Source organism: Amblyomma maculatum, chromosome 7, assembly GCF_055883805.1.
Source record: "Amblyomma maculatum isolate TAMU_Amacu chromosome 7, ASM5588380v1, whole genome shotgun sequence".
Lineage (NCBI taxonomy): Eukaryota > Metazoa > Arthropoda > Arachnida > Ixodida > Ixodidae > Amblyomma > Amblyomma maculatum.
Genome location: NC_139350.1, coordinates 83443116 through 83459209, shown reverse-complemented (window position 1 = coordinate 83459209; position 16094 = coordinate 83443116). Strand labels below are relative to the sequence as shown.

General features: G+C 48.9%; 1 protein-coding gene across 2 annotated transcripts in view; it reads right to left on the bottom strand.

The window, feature by feature from the left end:
- Ogdh (oxoglutarate dehydrogenase Nc73EF) overlaps window positions 1-16094 on the bottom strand; it is a 129326-nt gene that overhangs the window by 15909 nt on the left and 97323 nt on the right. For both annotated transcript variants that reach the window (XM_084609194.1, XM_084609193.1), the window contains exons 19-20: window positions 16014-16086; window positions 11334-11497 (exon numbers count right to left, since the gene is read on the bottom strand). In XM_084609194.1, coding sequence (XP_084465320.1) covers window positions 11334-11497; window positions 16014-16086 — 237 coding nt within the window. The remainder of the gene's footprint in view (window positions 1-11333; window positions 11498-16013; window positions 16087-16094) is intronic.

Genomic DNA, 16094 nt, shown 5'->3' with positions numbered 1-16094 from the left:
CCGAAACCACTGTCTTGACGTTCACGGTGAAACTCTCCCTCGGGCTGGCTGAAGGGCGTCATTCATCGGAGCTGCACACCGCGACGAGTACGATTACGACACAACGAACACGGACCATGCTACACTGCTGCAACGTAGCTGCAGAAACAACGAGTCCTTTTCGCTTCTCGGCCAACTCACGAACGAAAAGTTAGCGCCGTTTGCGCTCCCAACATGCTGCTCCACTCGCCAGCGCGTTCACGGCACCAATCTCGCCAATAAAGGTACTCGCCGTCTCCTCGTTACCATCTCCATTCTCGAAGATCCTTATCTTCTTATCCAACGCACTGACGAAATGGTCTAAGCTGTCAACGAAACTTAAGCGCCCGATCGGCTTTGAACCGTCAAAAGCGTCGCCTCCGCCTAGGTTAGGCCTAGCTGCCGCGGACGCCTCCACTGAACGCCGTTCAACTTTGCTGGCAGCTTCCTTTGAACGTGTGGTTTGACTGGTACTTTCGACACCGAAAATCACGTTTCTTCCTGGCTTCCATCGCAACAAGGAGCACGAAGGTGCGTGAAATCTTGAAAACACGGCGAGAGAGAACTAGCGGGCAAGCGTGACAGTGAGCTGCGCGTTGTATTAAGAGCAGACGAGCTAAGACCGCTTCCCGCGCTGTCAGCCAATGGCGTGGCCGAAATCACACCACGTGATTTAAATGGCCAGTGAAAACGCTAGGTTTGAACGGCGAAAAAATGTTTTCTTCAATTACTTGCTGGGGGTATGTGAAAACGGCAAAGCCGGCTTTGGAAGAGAAAAAGCATAGGCCTACCGCCTTGCAATATTCCAGTGCCGTGCGACGGCGCGATTTCACGCGTCATGCGCTTGAAAATGGGTCATATCTGCCCTTTCTCTAGCCACCTCGAGTGCTTTAACATAGTTTATAAATAATTTCGCGATTGTTTTCGGCTCTGATTTTTTTATATGTTAAAGAGGAAGGATCAATGCTGCTCAAACAGTCAAAAACACAAAAGTGACTTTTTTACTGCAAATCCCAGATTTTCGACTCGCATCCCCCCTTAAAAAAAAAAAAAACGAAAACAGACCTCATGCACATATATACCTTGCTTGTCATTACCTTTAGAACAACCTTAAACCTCAATGAATTACATGATGCTTGCACCATTGCGTTCAATGAAATAAAGAAAAACTTAGCAGTCAATTACAACACTCAGTAAGGCAAAAATTGACCACAGCTAAGCATTTGAGTATTTTGGTTCTGTTTATGCCGAGGTGAAGAATTTGAGAAAGACATGTTTAAACATATACAGCCAGACTAGCCTTCATTTTGGCAGCCGCAGCGGAGGTGGAGGCTGTTGCTAGGCACTCAGCACGATCGCACACCACTTCTAAAATTTGAGTCATCAACATCATCAGCCTGACTATACCCACTGTAGGGCAAAGGCCTATCTCATATTTCTCCAATTAACCCGGTTCTGTGCCAGCAGCATCCACTTGACCCCTGCGAACTTCTTAACCTCATCTACCCACCTAACTTTCTGCCGCCCCCTGCTACGCTTTCCTTCCCTTGGAATCCAGTTCGTTCGAGTAATAGAAATTTATTGTATGTAAACACCGTCAAGATGGTCTCCCAAACATTAAATTCTTAATCTGATTTCCAATCTGCATTGTCATTTTGAGTCTTCGTATTAAAACTGCATATACAGTGAAATATTGTCACTAAAAACACCAATTAACGAATTTTTCAAATTAACGAATTTCTTAAACCTATCGCGCCCATTGAGCATCGTTAGCCCGCTAACGATGACTTCGCGTGTTGATTTTGAACCCTTCCGCATCGCTCACGGACACACTATAATATCTAGTGTGTGGTCAATAACTGATGTTTTGATTTTGATGACGTTTACATTTTTCCCGCGAAGCGGCTATTTTTGCACGCGCTCCGAACTTGCGGCAATGTCTCAGTCGCATGCGAGAATGCGGCATCCGCGTTGACGACACGTGCTTCGAATCATCGCAAATCTGACGACTATGCACTACCTACAATCGATTTTATCGATGACCCAAGCAGAAGAGACTCTGAAGATGCTGCCAATTATCGTAAGAATCCAGTCTGACCCCGCTGACAATGGAAACCAGCTCGGAACACCGGCGGCTGCACTCCGGCCCACTAACTATGACTTCGCGGGCAAATTTTGAACCTTTCCGCGTCGCTCATGAGCATGCTACGCCATCTACCGTGCATTCTGGTAACTGAAGCTTAGATTTCGTTGCTGCTTGCATTTTTTCCCGTGAGGTGGCTATTTTTGAATGCACTCCAAGCAAGCAGCAGCGTCGGAGTTGCATGCGAGAATGGCGGCATCTGCATTGACGAAGCGTGCTTCAAAACGTCGCAAATATCACGATTCCGCACTGTGTACGACGATTTTATCCATGACCCAAGAAGAAGCAACTCTGAAGATGCTGCCAATTATCAGAATTCACTTCCGACCCCGATAACAATGGAAACCAGCCTGGAAAACCGGCAGCCATACTTTGTTGGCCTGTTTTGTATGAGTCTGGGACTGCCGTGGATGTTTTGTTTTTGTTGTCTGTCATTTATCTCATTCCCAGGGTGTCAACATCATTTGGACACGATATCTCGCCTCCCACACAACAGGGAGTGGCCCAAGGAGGGAACCGGGCATCCGTTTCGGCATGCGCTCTGCAGCGGCCCTCGTTGATTGCTCATTATGCACCAAGAACACTATTCAATACTGCACTTTTATTTTTTCACAGGGAGTGGCCAATATAATGCTCTGTATTTTGTATATCAAGCGCATTTCGCGAAGTTTTGTTCAATTTTTTTCTAACATCTAGTTTTTGGGAAATTATATTGTGTGTTACAACCCACAATTTCCTATTCAAAGTTGTATGCCTAAAAAGCCAATCTATTTAGCTTTCTTTTCATGTATTGTATAATATTTTAGACATGATAGCTTTTACAGACAAGAAATCTACTGAAACCTACAGAAAACGGCCATTTTGCCCACGGTAGAGAAAAAGTTAAGAATCACCATCAGATTTCCCATGTTTTCAATGTAAAGCTTATTTCAGAATTATGAATTTCGAAATGGTGTATATTTCAGAATAACGTACATATTTTATTTTTTCTTCTATAATGTAGGAACATCAGTATTACAAATTCGGCTAAAATTAACAGCGCCGCAGCTTGCAACTCTCACGTGAAATAGAAACCGCCCTTTATATGTGTATGGCCCATGGCCTGTAGCTATCATCATTAGCTTATCTAGTGTCAGCTCCTAGTGCCACCACAAAGCTGTGGTTTATTACGCAGTAGCCCGTAGGCCTATCCACCTGCCTTTTTTCTTCCTGTGTTGTGTGGCGTTCGCCGATCGGTCCTTCGTGCCATTCGCGTATGCGGGACAGTATATATTTTTTTGTGTCGCAAATTATCTTATTGCCAAGTTTTTGCGAGGTCTGGCGATCTGGTGATGATCGCAGCCAGTGCAGTGCCAAGAAGATAGAAACGCAGCTCTCACTGCAAGAAGTCGAAGCAGGGAAAAAGCGAGTTGGCCTCTGCAGACAGCTAGCATTGCTCTGTCGACTGCTGCGATCATTTTGAAAGACCAAGACAAGATTTTCAAACTTCAGGGAGCACTGAAGATGAAGTCATATCGAACTATGATGTTTTTTTGCACATGAACAAAATCTGTACTTTCATCGATTCGTGCAATCACGCACCCAATGAGGTTGCGCAAAGTGGATGGTGTATGTGCTGTAGTGGTGTAATGTAGTGCGTGGTCGTGTTTGCTGCACGTGGCCGAAGAAAATAATTCCTTTCTTCAAACAGTTAGTGCAACATTTTCATTTGAGGTTTTGCTTGTCTACACACGTGCCAAGGTACCGTATTTACTCGAATCTAACGCGCACCTTTTTTCCGATATATCGTGTCCAAAAATTGGGTGCGCGTTAGAATCGAGTACGACCCTAAATCTCCGACATCATATCGCCATCGGCATTTCAAAATGGCCGCCTGGTATGCACTTCAAGCCTACTAGCTGGTCTAGCTGTCTATGCCTAGCTGCAGTAGCGTCCTTCGTGTGCTTTGGTACATGTGCTTTGGTTAGCCTACCCGTTTTCTGCGATTGACCGACCAGTATAGACGTGCCGAAGATTCGTCGAGTTCATCATGATGCCGCATTTAAAAGGAAAGTCATCGTGTGTGCAGAGACGGACGGAAATCAGGCCGCATCACGCACATTCGGAGTTCCGGAGACATGCGTGCGGGACTGGCGCAAGCAGAAGGAAAAGATTTTCGGCAGCAAGGCTACACGAAAAGGTTTCAGTGGACCGAAGCAGGGCCGGTTCACCGAAATAGAAGAGCGGCTCGCAGAATATGTTCTAGAGCAGCGAGCGGCCAGTGACGACGGACCTGCTCAAAGTCCGGGCGATGCAGCTAGCCCTACAAACAGGGCTAACGCGGAGCGACTTTAAAGCGAGCAGGTGCTGGCTGTCTAATTTTATGAAGAGAAAAGGCTTTTCTCTTCGAAGGCGGACAGGGATATGCCAGAAGTTACCTGAAGAGTACGAAGAAAAGCTGCACAGTTTTCAGCGGTTCGTTCTAAGTTTGTGCCGCAAGTACGGCTACCACCTCGGCCAGATTGGAAATGCCGATCAGACACCGCTGTACTTTGACATGCCTGCCACCACAACCGTTGAAAAGAAGGGGGCGAAGCAAGTGCGCGTGTTGTCTTCCGGCCACGAAAAAACACGCGTCACCGCAATGCTTTGTTGCACCGCGGATGGACACAAGCTGCCCCCGTATCTCATATTCAGGCGCAAGACGCTCCCGAAAGGAATATTGTGCGCGCCAATGAAAAAGGTTGGATGACAACGGACTTGGTCGCCGACTGGATCGATAACGTCTGGCGCAAGAGACCCGGCGGCAGTTTGGGCCTGCGTGCGATGCTTGTGCTCGACGCTTTCAAGTGCCATCTCGACCAACGCATCAAGGACAAGCTCGCTGCGTGCAACACCGACCTTGTCGTGATACCAGGTGGCATGACATCGCAGCTCCAGCCGCTCGATGTTTGCTTGAACGAGCCAGTGAAAGATAGGATTCGGGCGCTCTACACCGAATGGCTTGTGAGTGGCTGCCATGAATTCACTCCCAGCAACAGAATGAAGCGTGCCTCGCTGCAAGAGTTCACTGGATGGGCGAAAGATGCGTGGTGCACGATACCGTCTGCCATGGTCATCAAGGCCTTTAAAAAATGTGGCATATCGAATGCCATAGACGGCACCGAGGATGAGATGCTTTGGTCCGTCAGCAGTGACAAGGAGTTGTCTGACAGCGACGACGAGTGAACCTTGTGCCGGCATAGTGACAATCTTGGCAAGATAAGCCGTTTCCTTTTGTGTGTGTGTTTTTTAGTGCACCGAGATTAAATCTTTGCTTTTCCAAACGAGACGAAGTTGTATTGCTGTATGAAAGCGTTAGGTGCTGTTACGTTTCTCCACCAAGAAGTGGGACAGCTGACGCGGCGACCGCATAGCAACAGGCAGAATGGCGAGCGGATCGGCCATTTCGACGCCGTTCTTCGGCCGCGCAACGCTTCCTCCCGCCGACAAGTCTCAGCGTGTTCCTGCCACGCGCCAAATGTGTGTGCGTGCGTGTGTGTGCAAAAGCTGGCCAAGCCTGGAGCTCGAGGGAAAGTGCGTCGCCCTCTCCTGTCTGCAGGAGGTGGAGGAGATGAGGTCGGAACACCTGCGATTGAGTCATTCGTCGTGAACCAACATGTTTGGCTCTCCCTTTCCTGTGAGTTTACCCTTTCCCTGTGAACGGGAAAACCTATAAAATGCAGCGGCCGACTCCGCTGGGACAGAGACTACTTTGACGCGCCGTTGAGACGACGCTAGACACCAGCTGTGTGAGTGTGTCTGTAATCTCTCCGGGTCAGCTTCACTGCCCGTTTCTTCATGATGTTGCAGTAAAGGTTGTTGTTTCGTTGGAAGACGCCTCGTCTTTGCTGGCACCTTTCATGCCGTCTGCCGTCCACGGAGCCGCCAGGCCAACGCTACCGAGGGGCGCGTCAGCGGTGCGCTACACAGGCGCGCGAAACCCAAACCTAACAACTGGTAGGCATCGGTGGGACGACCAAGCCGTAACCGTGGTTGGAGGGACGAGCCAGGCGATACCGTCGTCCAACAACTGGTGAACAGCGGAGAGACGAGGACGACCAAGCAGTGACCGTGGTCGGTGAAACGTGCCAGGCCTGACCGAGGTGCAACATCTGGTGGGAAATGCGGAGATGTCACAGGCGTGACCCGTGAATCAAAGCAGCTCAGCGGAAAGGCGGGAGCAGTGCAACGAGCCCTGTGTGATGACTGGTTGCCTGCAGCGGAACGACTGCGTTGGATTCTTGGCTGCGAGGTTTGGTGAGTGCGGGACTTTCTTCTACTGAGTTTTGCCAGGCTTTTGTTAAGTAGAGAACAGAGCTGGTAATTGTGTTGTCGTTGTTGCTGGGTTAATAGCAGCAAGGCAATAGTGGGCAGTAGAGAAGGCAGCACTCGGAACAGCCATGAATTTGGATTTGAAGTCGTTGCGCAAACCGAAATTGCTGGAGCTTGCGGAGGAGTTGGGTCTGAATTTGTCAGACAAACTCAAAAAACCAGAAGTGTTAAAGGCTATTCTTGCGTTGGAAGCTGAAGATGACGAGCTTTTGGAATGCCTTGAGATCATTGACGAACGTCAAGAGGAACGTGAACGTAGAAAACGTCACGAGAAAGAGGAACGTGAACGTAGAGAACGTCACGAGAAAGAGATGCGTGAACGTAGAGAACGTCACGAGAAAGAGATGCGTGAACGTAGATAACGTTACGAGAAAGAGATGCGTGAACGTAGGGAACGTTTCGAGAAAGAGGACGCCCGCATAAGGAAACTGATGCAGCTGGAGATATCAGCACATAGAATGAGCGTGGAAAGGATTAAAGCTTGCAATGCCATTCAGCGTAACGGTTCAATACCGCGAGATGGTCCGCCACCGTTCCTCATTGCCGAGGATGTGGCCGAGTATTTGGCAGACTTCGAGAATGTCTGCAGAAGTAAACGTTTCGAGCGAGATAGTTGGGTGCAGATGTTGGTAGCTCTTCTCTCCGCTGAAGCGTCGGAAGAAATCAAGCGATTGGTTGGCGACCGCTTGAAAAATTACGATGAACTAAAAGAGTCATTGCTGATACGATATCAGATAACGCCTCAGGATCTTCGGAAGAGATATGAGAGCGAGAAACATTGTAACGAGGCATACTTTGATTTGGCCTATCAGTTGAAAGCCGCTGTAAGCGAATGGCTAGACAGTGCGGAAGTTCCGGAGCAAATCGAATTTGCACCGGAGTGTGAGAAACAGCTTGGGGAAACGGCCGAGCAATGTGACCGCAGTAGTAAGCCGACCGATTCTCGAACAGAAGAGCATCGTGTTACCTTGGTCGAGCCACTAGCTGAGAAGGTTAGCGCCGGCTCCAACGGCGAGAAATCCGCAGGGACGCTGTCCAGCGAGGTGAACTGCATGCCGACCCAAGTAGCTGTAGGAGATACAGTTCCATCAAATGAGTGTGGGGAACTGATAATAGCTGAACCGCCTCTCGAGTTAAATGCAGAAGCTGGTCTAGAGCGTGGCGGAGATGGAAATCAGCTAGGAAATGAGAAAATCAGCTGTGTCGTAGAGCAGGGCACGCAGAAAAACGAAGTGCCGATCAGGGAAACTGCGCAGCCCGCGAGTTGTGATCAGCCAGGGCAGACCGACGAGGAGTGCGTGTCCGCTGTAGAGGGCGAGACTTGCGAAGGCGACAGCGAACGACCAGAGCAGAGTCGGAATAGTTCGTGCTCCGAAACCACGCTAGGTTGTATTCGCGAAAGCAACCCCAGTGCGAACGCGGACGTGGCACACATGACCCTCACGCAATCCGAAGCGCCCCAGCTGTCGAAGGAGCTTGATCGTGCGCCGGTTAACGCTGAGCGATGCGGCTCATCGGAGGACCCGTGTAACGTGAGTGGCGAGCCAGAGGAAATGCCTAGCTTGAGGGCTGGCATAAGCGGTTGTTCGGATTTGACTGAAAGTGAGTCATGCGATGCAGCCGCGGCGCCGCCAGAGGAAATGCCTAGCTTGAGGGCTGGCGTGAGCAGTTGTCGTTCGGACTTGACGGAAAGTGAGTCATGCGCTGCTGGCCGCGATGCAGACGCGGCGCCGCACTTTGACTGCTTTGACCACTCAGACGACACCGGTGTCCTACTAGCTCCGGTAACCGCTAGCTTGCCAGAGCTCGCGCCGAAAGAAAGTAGGACTAGAGTATTCAAGTGCTGCCACTGAAAAACGCGGAAGGGCAGGCACGAGAAAGATTGCTGCCGTCGTAAGGAGAGCAAGCTCAAACGGTTGCAAAAAGAAAGCAGAAGGCTAGTATTCCAGCGCTGCCGACGAAAAACGCGAAAGGGCAGGCGCGAGAAAGAATGGAGCAAGTTGAGGCTGTCGCGAAAAAGAAAGCGACTATCCCGAAGGCACAAATGCGCCCGTGCAAAGAAAATGCGTGACTGGTGCGCCAAGCGTAAGGAGAGGGATAGGTTGTTTAGCAAAGCTAGTGACTTATGCTCATGCGTTTCTTTGCACAGAAACAGGAAGGTACGGTTGTTCCGAGAAACGGACAGCCGAAGCTTTAGTGAAAAGGGTGATCTCAACGGTAATGCCGATGGCTTAAGTCGAAGCCCTTAACGTGAGATGAAGCCTCAATTTTCACTTGTTGTTTTTCTTCCTGGCATAGGATTTTGAAAATTTGTATTGTATTATCTTTGTTTGAAGAGCTGTTTTTGAAAATGCAATTTTCAAATTTGTGGACGCGTTCCAAGTGCTGCTGAGCTGCCCTTTAGTATATGTGGGGGCATAAGAGGGAAATAGTCTGGCATAACTTAGTGAAGATTGTGCCGTGCTTGCTGGCTGACCAGTTGAGTTCTTAGCGTGGTTGTGACGTTGTGGGTTGCCCGAAAACTCTCCTGAAGACAAGTTGCAGAGTGCCTTGGAAACCGGACTTGCCAAGGACTTCTTTAGGCTGTTTGAGCTCAAGAGAAGCTGAGTCGGACGACCCCGGCTAGCAGCAACATCCCGATCCCTCCGGACAGCGGATGCAGTCCCCTGCCCTTCGGGATCTCCCTCCCCCGGCGGGGCAGTCTGTTACGTTTCTCCACCAAGAAGTGGGACAGCTGACGCGGCCACCGCATAGCAACAGGCAGAATGGCGAGCGGATCGGCCATTTCGACGCCGTTCTTCGGCCGCGCAACGCTTCCTCCCGCCGACAAGTCTCAGCGTGTTCCTGCCACGCGCCAAATGTGTGTGCGTGCGTGTGTGTGCAAAAGCTGGCCAAGCCTGGAGCTCGAGGGAAAGTGCGTCGTCCTCTCCTGTCTGCAGGAGGTGGAGGAGATGAGGTCGGAACACCTGCGATTGAGTCATTCGTCGTGAACCAACATGTTTGGCTCTCCCTTTCCTGTAAGAGTTTACCCTTTCCCTGTGAACGGGAAAACCTATAAAATGCAGCGGCCGACTCCGCTGGGACAGAGACTACTTTGACGCGCCGTTGAGACGACGCTAGACACCAGCTGTGTGAGTGTGTCTGTAATCTCTCCGGGTCAGCTTCACTGCCCGTTTCTTCATGATGTTGCAGTAAAGGTTGTTGTTTCGTTGGAAGACGCCTCGTCTTTGCTGGCACCTTTCATGCCGTCCGCCGTCCACGGAGCCGCCAGGCCAACGCTACCGAGGGGCGCGTCAGCGGTGCGCTACACGGGCGCGCGAAACCCAAACCTAACAGTGCGCGGTACTCTTTTTCGCGGAGAACGGGTGCGCGTTACAATCGGAGCTTTTTTTTTTTCGGGGGTGGGGGTCACGAAAAACGGGTGCGCGTTACAATCGAGGGCGCGTTAGATTCGAGTAAATACGGTAAGTCATTTTCATACCTAGGTTTGGCCACTGGCTTATAATCGCAGATTTTTCATTACAATGATATTTAAAAACAACGAATGATTTTTGCGGTCCCATGAGATTCGTTGTATTGAGATCTGACTGTGACAACCTGGACATAAAGAAAAATTGCGGGCATTTTACAATTTTGTTACAACTAGGTTTAATCGTATTTGAAATCATGTTAACGATGGCTGAAAAGTTTTTTGTTGCGAAAGCAACATTACGCCAAGTTTCACCTTGTCGTGTAGCCAGTGGCTGTTCGGGCCCTGCGTAGCTACGGTTTCCTCATAAAAAGAAAATGTCTCCACCGGGAATCAAACTCGATCCCTTGGATCCTAGGACCCCCAGCCGAGCGGTTTAACCAACTGAGCCACGCCTTGGACTGTAAATAACGCATCTTAATTCTCCTTCTCTAGCATGGGGATGATAGTAGTGATGATGATAGGCTAGTCAGCGGCCTATTTCGAGCGAGCGTGTACTCAGCAAGACCGCTTACTCGGGCTTCTCTTTTCATGTGACATTAGAATCAGCCTGCCATGACATTTGAATTCAATTTACCCCTATGCCCCGGGAAGGAGCTGCCAACTCTGATCGCTCCTTTCATATGGGAGGGTGATATCAGAATCAGCCTGCCAGAAAAATTTGCATTCTCATTACCCCTACGACACGCAAGCACATATATACGACTTGGTTGAAGCATGACTTTATATGTGGACTGGTAGCTTATGCTCTCGCGTTACACCATTAAAGGATGAACTTAAACGTCAGCAATAATGCAGCACCTTGCACTGAAGAGCGTGACAGGGAAATAATATAGCAGGCAAAAGGAGCTTCCACCGTTGCTTTCGCAATTCAACTAGGCTTAACCAGAGCTAAACCACAGCCAACCTTTTTTTGCAACATCATTGTTTTTCATAGCTGTGTTGTGTAAAAAAAAATTTCCCCTTAAGTTCTCACTATCCATATTTATTTTTTAAATTAGCCAAAACTATTCTGTGTGACGAATTTTGAACACCAAAGAATTTGTTACCGAACAGCCCTAGTAAATTTTTCCCATTTTTTGGGGGGGCCAAGGCTCACAGAAGGTTCCATATGTAATCTAGCTTGGTAGTATTATAAAATGTTCGAAAAATATTCAATATGTACTCAGGTTTTAATAATCAAATGCACTTCACACTCCAAATTTTGTTATTTGCAGAGCTGTAATTCATGCACTGTGACTGCACTTCCTGCCGCTTCACTTTTCTGCATACTGGGCTGCAGCAGCTCCTATCTACACACAGAGAGGCAAGTAAAAAAAAAAAAAAAGGCAAAGAAAAAAGATAAAACACCTGTTCGACGCGGGTTATGGCCACCTCAGAGTCGAGGTTGCGCGTCCTCCGCTCCTTGGTAAGGTCGTAGAACACCTTGCCCGAGCAGAGGAGGTGGCGGCGCACAGCCGAGGCATTGTCCTTGGCTGGACCATTGTCGGGGATCAGCCGCAGGAACGATGTACCTGGAAACAAAAGAGAAGTGGGCGATGGTGGGCCACTGGCTTGCAAAAGAAAGAGAACATGCCCTGGCATAGCCCAAGTCCCCACAGTTACCAAAATCTTCAACATACACTCACAAATGGAGGCGAAAGGACACAATATAGTTGGGATGCATGTTCATCAGAACGCAATGTGCAACAGAAATATTCATGCAGGATCTAGCTCTCCTGTAAAAATAGGCAGCAATCACTGTCCACTTCTACCTCCATGAACCAATGGAACTGTGCTGAAAATCATTTCTTCGCAGAGCTTTTTTCTCTGGGGTACATAAAGAAAATCATAAGTGGCTTTTCTCTCATGCTTTATTTTCGTAAATTGTATATGTCACCACACTATGACCATGTTTATAATGCAAGGCTCACTTTTGCAAACATGTAAAGAAAAAAAAAGACAAACCTGCTCCATGCCCTTGATTCCTACAGTATCAGTATCGTCAAAGACTAACTGGTGCTTAGCGTCTTCTCAGCACTCTTGAATTGCAATATGAATAATTGACTTCCCAGTTTTCAGGCTCAGATAAACACCCCAATGACACGCCTAGAAGTTGTATGCTACTAGCAATGCATTTCTACTGGGCGCATGTGACGGAGGCCAGTCAGAGAGACAGTGACTGAGGTGGAAAGGACATGGTGACTATAGAAGATTTGAGCCTGACGGTTGAGAAGAGAGGAGAAGGAAGACAAAGCGCGAGAGCGTGGGGCTCGAGGAGGAGTGTGAGCACCATGGTGGGACCTCAGTAAAGATTGGAAAGCAACAGCAGGTGTGTCTTCCTTCTACAATTTATGGTGCCAAAACCCGGGAGGCTATCGTGAGCTCCACCATCGATCCTGACGCTACCAAGAGCCCTTTCAGCGAACCTCCAAGAGAAGAGGAGCGCCATCTGACACCAGCCGCCTGACTCCAGATGGAGCGCGTCAAAGCCAAGCGTATCACCCAGCGTGCTTTACATATCCGTCTGAGGAATGAAGTGGCTCAACTCATCGAATCGGGCACTGGCACTCTGCTCGCCTTCAGACAGTTTCAGGAGCGCCTCAGAGTATGCAACGAGGGCCTGCAATCCCTCAACGAACGGCTAGAGACATTTTTTTCGAACGAGGAGGTTGGAGATTTTGCATCAATTTTACAGTACGAAGACTCAGCAGCAGACATTTTGGCCCTACTCCCGTCACCATATCGAGGGCTTGCAAGCGCCACCTTCTGCTGTGCATGCTCCTAGTCATACTACCAACACTGCTAGTGAGATCCCGACGGCAGACAGTGAACCAACTGCGATGGGTGCTGCTGAACGACCAGGCCGAGTTGGGTCTTGCTTAACAAAGTTTTACTTGCTCCGCTTTGATGGCAACGTGTCCCACTGGCCAGCATTTTGAGACATGTACCACCATGCCGTCCACACTAACCCAGACCTGAGCAACATAGATCGTTTTTATTACTTGAAAACCCTGCTGAGTGAAGTGGCGGCACAAGCAATCGACGGCATTCAAGTGTCTGAAACCTCATACGGTGACGCCATCAGCATATTAAAGACCCGCTTCGGAAATTGACAGATTATTATTCAGCAGTACTTGACAAACCTACAGACACTTAAGCCCGTGAAGTCTCCTGCCAATGTGGTTGTGTTACGCAGTCTTCTGGACTACATCACCAACAACATCAGAGGATTCCATATGCTTGGTGTGCCTAAGTTATCTTACTCTGCCATGTTGGTAGAGATTCTTGTGAAAGTACAGTCGAACCCGGATATATTGAACCCAGATATATCGAATTTTGGTTATATCAAACTCACGAAATATCCCCTTGAAAATTCCATGTAAAAGTACACACAAGAGTCAGCCCATGACATCAGTGGAGATCTGGCGGCGCTGGCGACAGCAGTGACTTTCGTGATGTAGGCAAAAGCATAGGCCGTCTGCATTGGATGCGCGGCGCTTGCTGTGTTTTCGAGCATAATTCCCGATATTCCTGCAATGTGTGGTGCGGTTGGTTGTGCCACAAGGTACCCGTTTTCACTTGTTTCTTTCGTTCGAATAAAGATGACAGCGAATGACAGAGGCGTTGGGCGCGACAATTGTAAAGGCGCCACAGCCACGTCAGCCGCCGCCACCGCGCAGAGGGTTCGCAACACACGCTGGAGAAAGCGTCCGACGTCTGTCTGAAAACGGACTGAGCTGACCTGGTGCATGTGTAGCGCGTGCTGAAGGAGAGAGATAGCTCGGCAAAAGAATGGGCACACCCACGCACATGACTTGCAAACGTCATATGTTGGCGCGCGGGAAACGACAACTACAGATGCGCGCGCCTTTGGGGAATGGGCGCCGCGCTGCCCAGACCAGCCGTCGCCGAACTGTTCCTTCTCATTCCTTCCGCGCATGGCTTGAAAACGGCCAAGGGTGATGCGATAGTCTTTGGGGAAGGCACACTTTCCAGTGCGTGGTGCGAAGTTCGATATATCGAACGACCGGTGAAATTCAGTACGATATATGACACGGCTTTCCTATACTTTTACACGGGATTTTCAAGGGGATATTTCGTGAGTTCGATATAACCAAAATTCGATATATCAGGGTTCGATATAACCAGGTTCGACTGTAGTTCGATATACAGAAATCTGCTTGAAAAGCCGCTTGCGGTCGTAAAAAATGATACCGTATTTGTTGCGTAATCAACCCACTCGCATAATGAACTCATCTTCCACTTTTACCCCGGAGAATTTGAAAAAAAAAAAAAAGCGCTCCTTCCGTTCTGGTTATCGCATCCACATCTCATTTATTGGCAGTGCGCCAAGGTGCTGCTCAGCGATAATGTCACAAAGTGTATCTTTTGACTACATTTTTGGTAGCTCCTGCGGTGGTGGGGAGCGAACTTGGCAGAGTGCCCGTGATGGCTTGATTGCACAAGCCTGGCTCGATTTACCATGCTGCACTTGGGGCGGGCGTAGTCCGCTGCCACAAAATCATTGGAAAACGTGATAGCTTCGAATGCCGCTTGAAGCGAACAATGCTAAAAGCTGGTGACTTGATTGCATCTGACCACGTGCTTTCGCTAATTCATAGCCGCAAGGATAGATGACTCTCGCAAAAAAAATATCACTTCTTAATGCCTGCAGCCGCCATAGCTTACGCTACACTTTGAGCACAACCACAAGGTTGGACAATTCTAGTGAAAAAAAAAATATATATATATATATTAAGCTTCTTCTGCAGTCGCCATAGCTTACGCTACACCGCAGGGTCAGCCCAACGACAAGAATGATCTCGAAAAAAAAAAAAAAAAAAAAAAAAAAAAGAAATCTGCCGTTTCTTAACGTCCGCAGCTGTCATAGCTTACACACGCTCAGCATGACGACACGAGGTGCGTATTGCAAGTCAGCGGCTGCACACATAGGATTCACAACACACACTTGAGAAAGCGTACGACGTTCTGCCTGCCATGGGCTGAGCTGGCTTGCCGGCGCATGCGTAGTGCGTGCTGCTGTGAACGCAGACCGGGGAAGAGGGAGGAAGGAGAGAGAAAGCTCGGCAGGAGAATGGGCACACCCTTGCGCTTCGCTCTACTGCATTTTCCCCCTCTCCCAAACACCATGGCTGCATTGGCTGCGTCTGCTCCTACTGGCGGTCATGCACACGGCTTCCAAACGTCACATACTGGTGAGCGGCAAATGACCACCGCAGATGCGCGCACCTTTGGGGAAGTGCGGTGCTGCCCTAGACCAGCCTCGCCGAACTGCACCATCTCCTTCCTTCCACGCGTGGCTTGAAAACGGCATGCAGCCAACTGCCGAGCGTGATGCATTCGTCTTTGGGGAAGGCCCGCCTTCTAGTGCGTGGTGCAGAGTTCATGTTCGTCTTTGGGGAAGGCGCGCCTTCTAGTGCGTAGCGCGGAGTTCGATATATTGAATGACTGGTGAAACTGAGTTCAATATACGACGCAGGGATTTTCAAGAAGATATTCCATGAGTTCGATATAGCCAAAATTCGAATTATTCGGGTTCGACTGTAATAATCTGAAATTTTTATGCTAGTACCACGAAAACACTACTAATAACTGCCAATTTTCATTAAAATTCATGAAGAAATGGCAAATTTGAACCCGAACGAAACGTCCCCCATTAATGATGACGGGCGGCTCACTTGACCCCTGTGCATCAGTTTCGCCAGACTGCAAATCTCGTGAAAACCCAAACAGCTTCGCAAAATCAAAGGCACAAAAATAAAACCATGCTACATAGTTGGCATGGTTTCATTTCGGCTGCATGTGGGCTGCAGTGTATGCTGCGTGGTCGATGAGAGTCTTCAATGTTTACGTTTCTCTCATAAGCTTTCTGTAAGCTATCTATCTATGCTTGCCAATTTTGGAAGATTGCATAAGGCTATAGCACACTGAAAAACTTGAACAGCTAAATGACGACAACTTTTTAGTTCCACGCAATGAAATGCACCAAATTTCATTCATAGTGGATGAAGAGTCGAAGATGCTTACCTTCAGTCATTTCACTGAAGTGGGACTTGGCCTCTGGATGTCGAAGCAATGACTTCGGTGTGAACAAAATAAGCTGCCAAG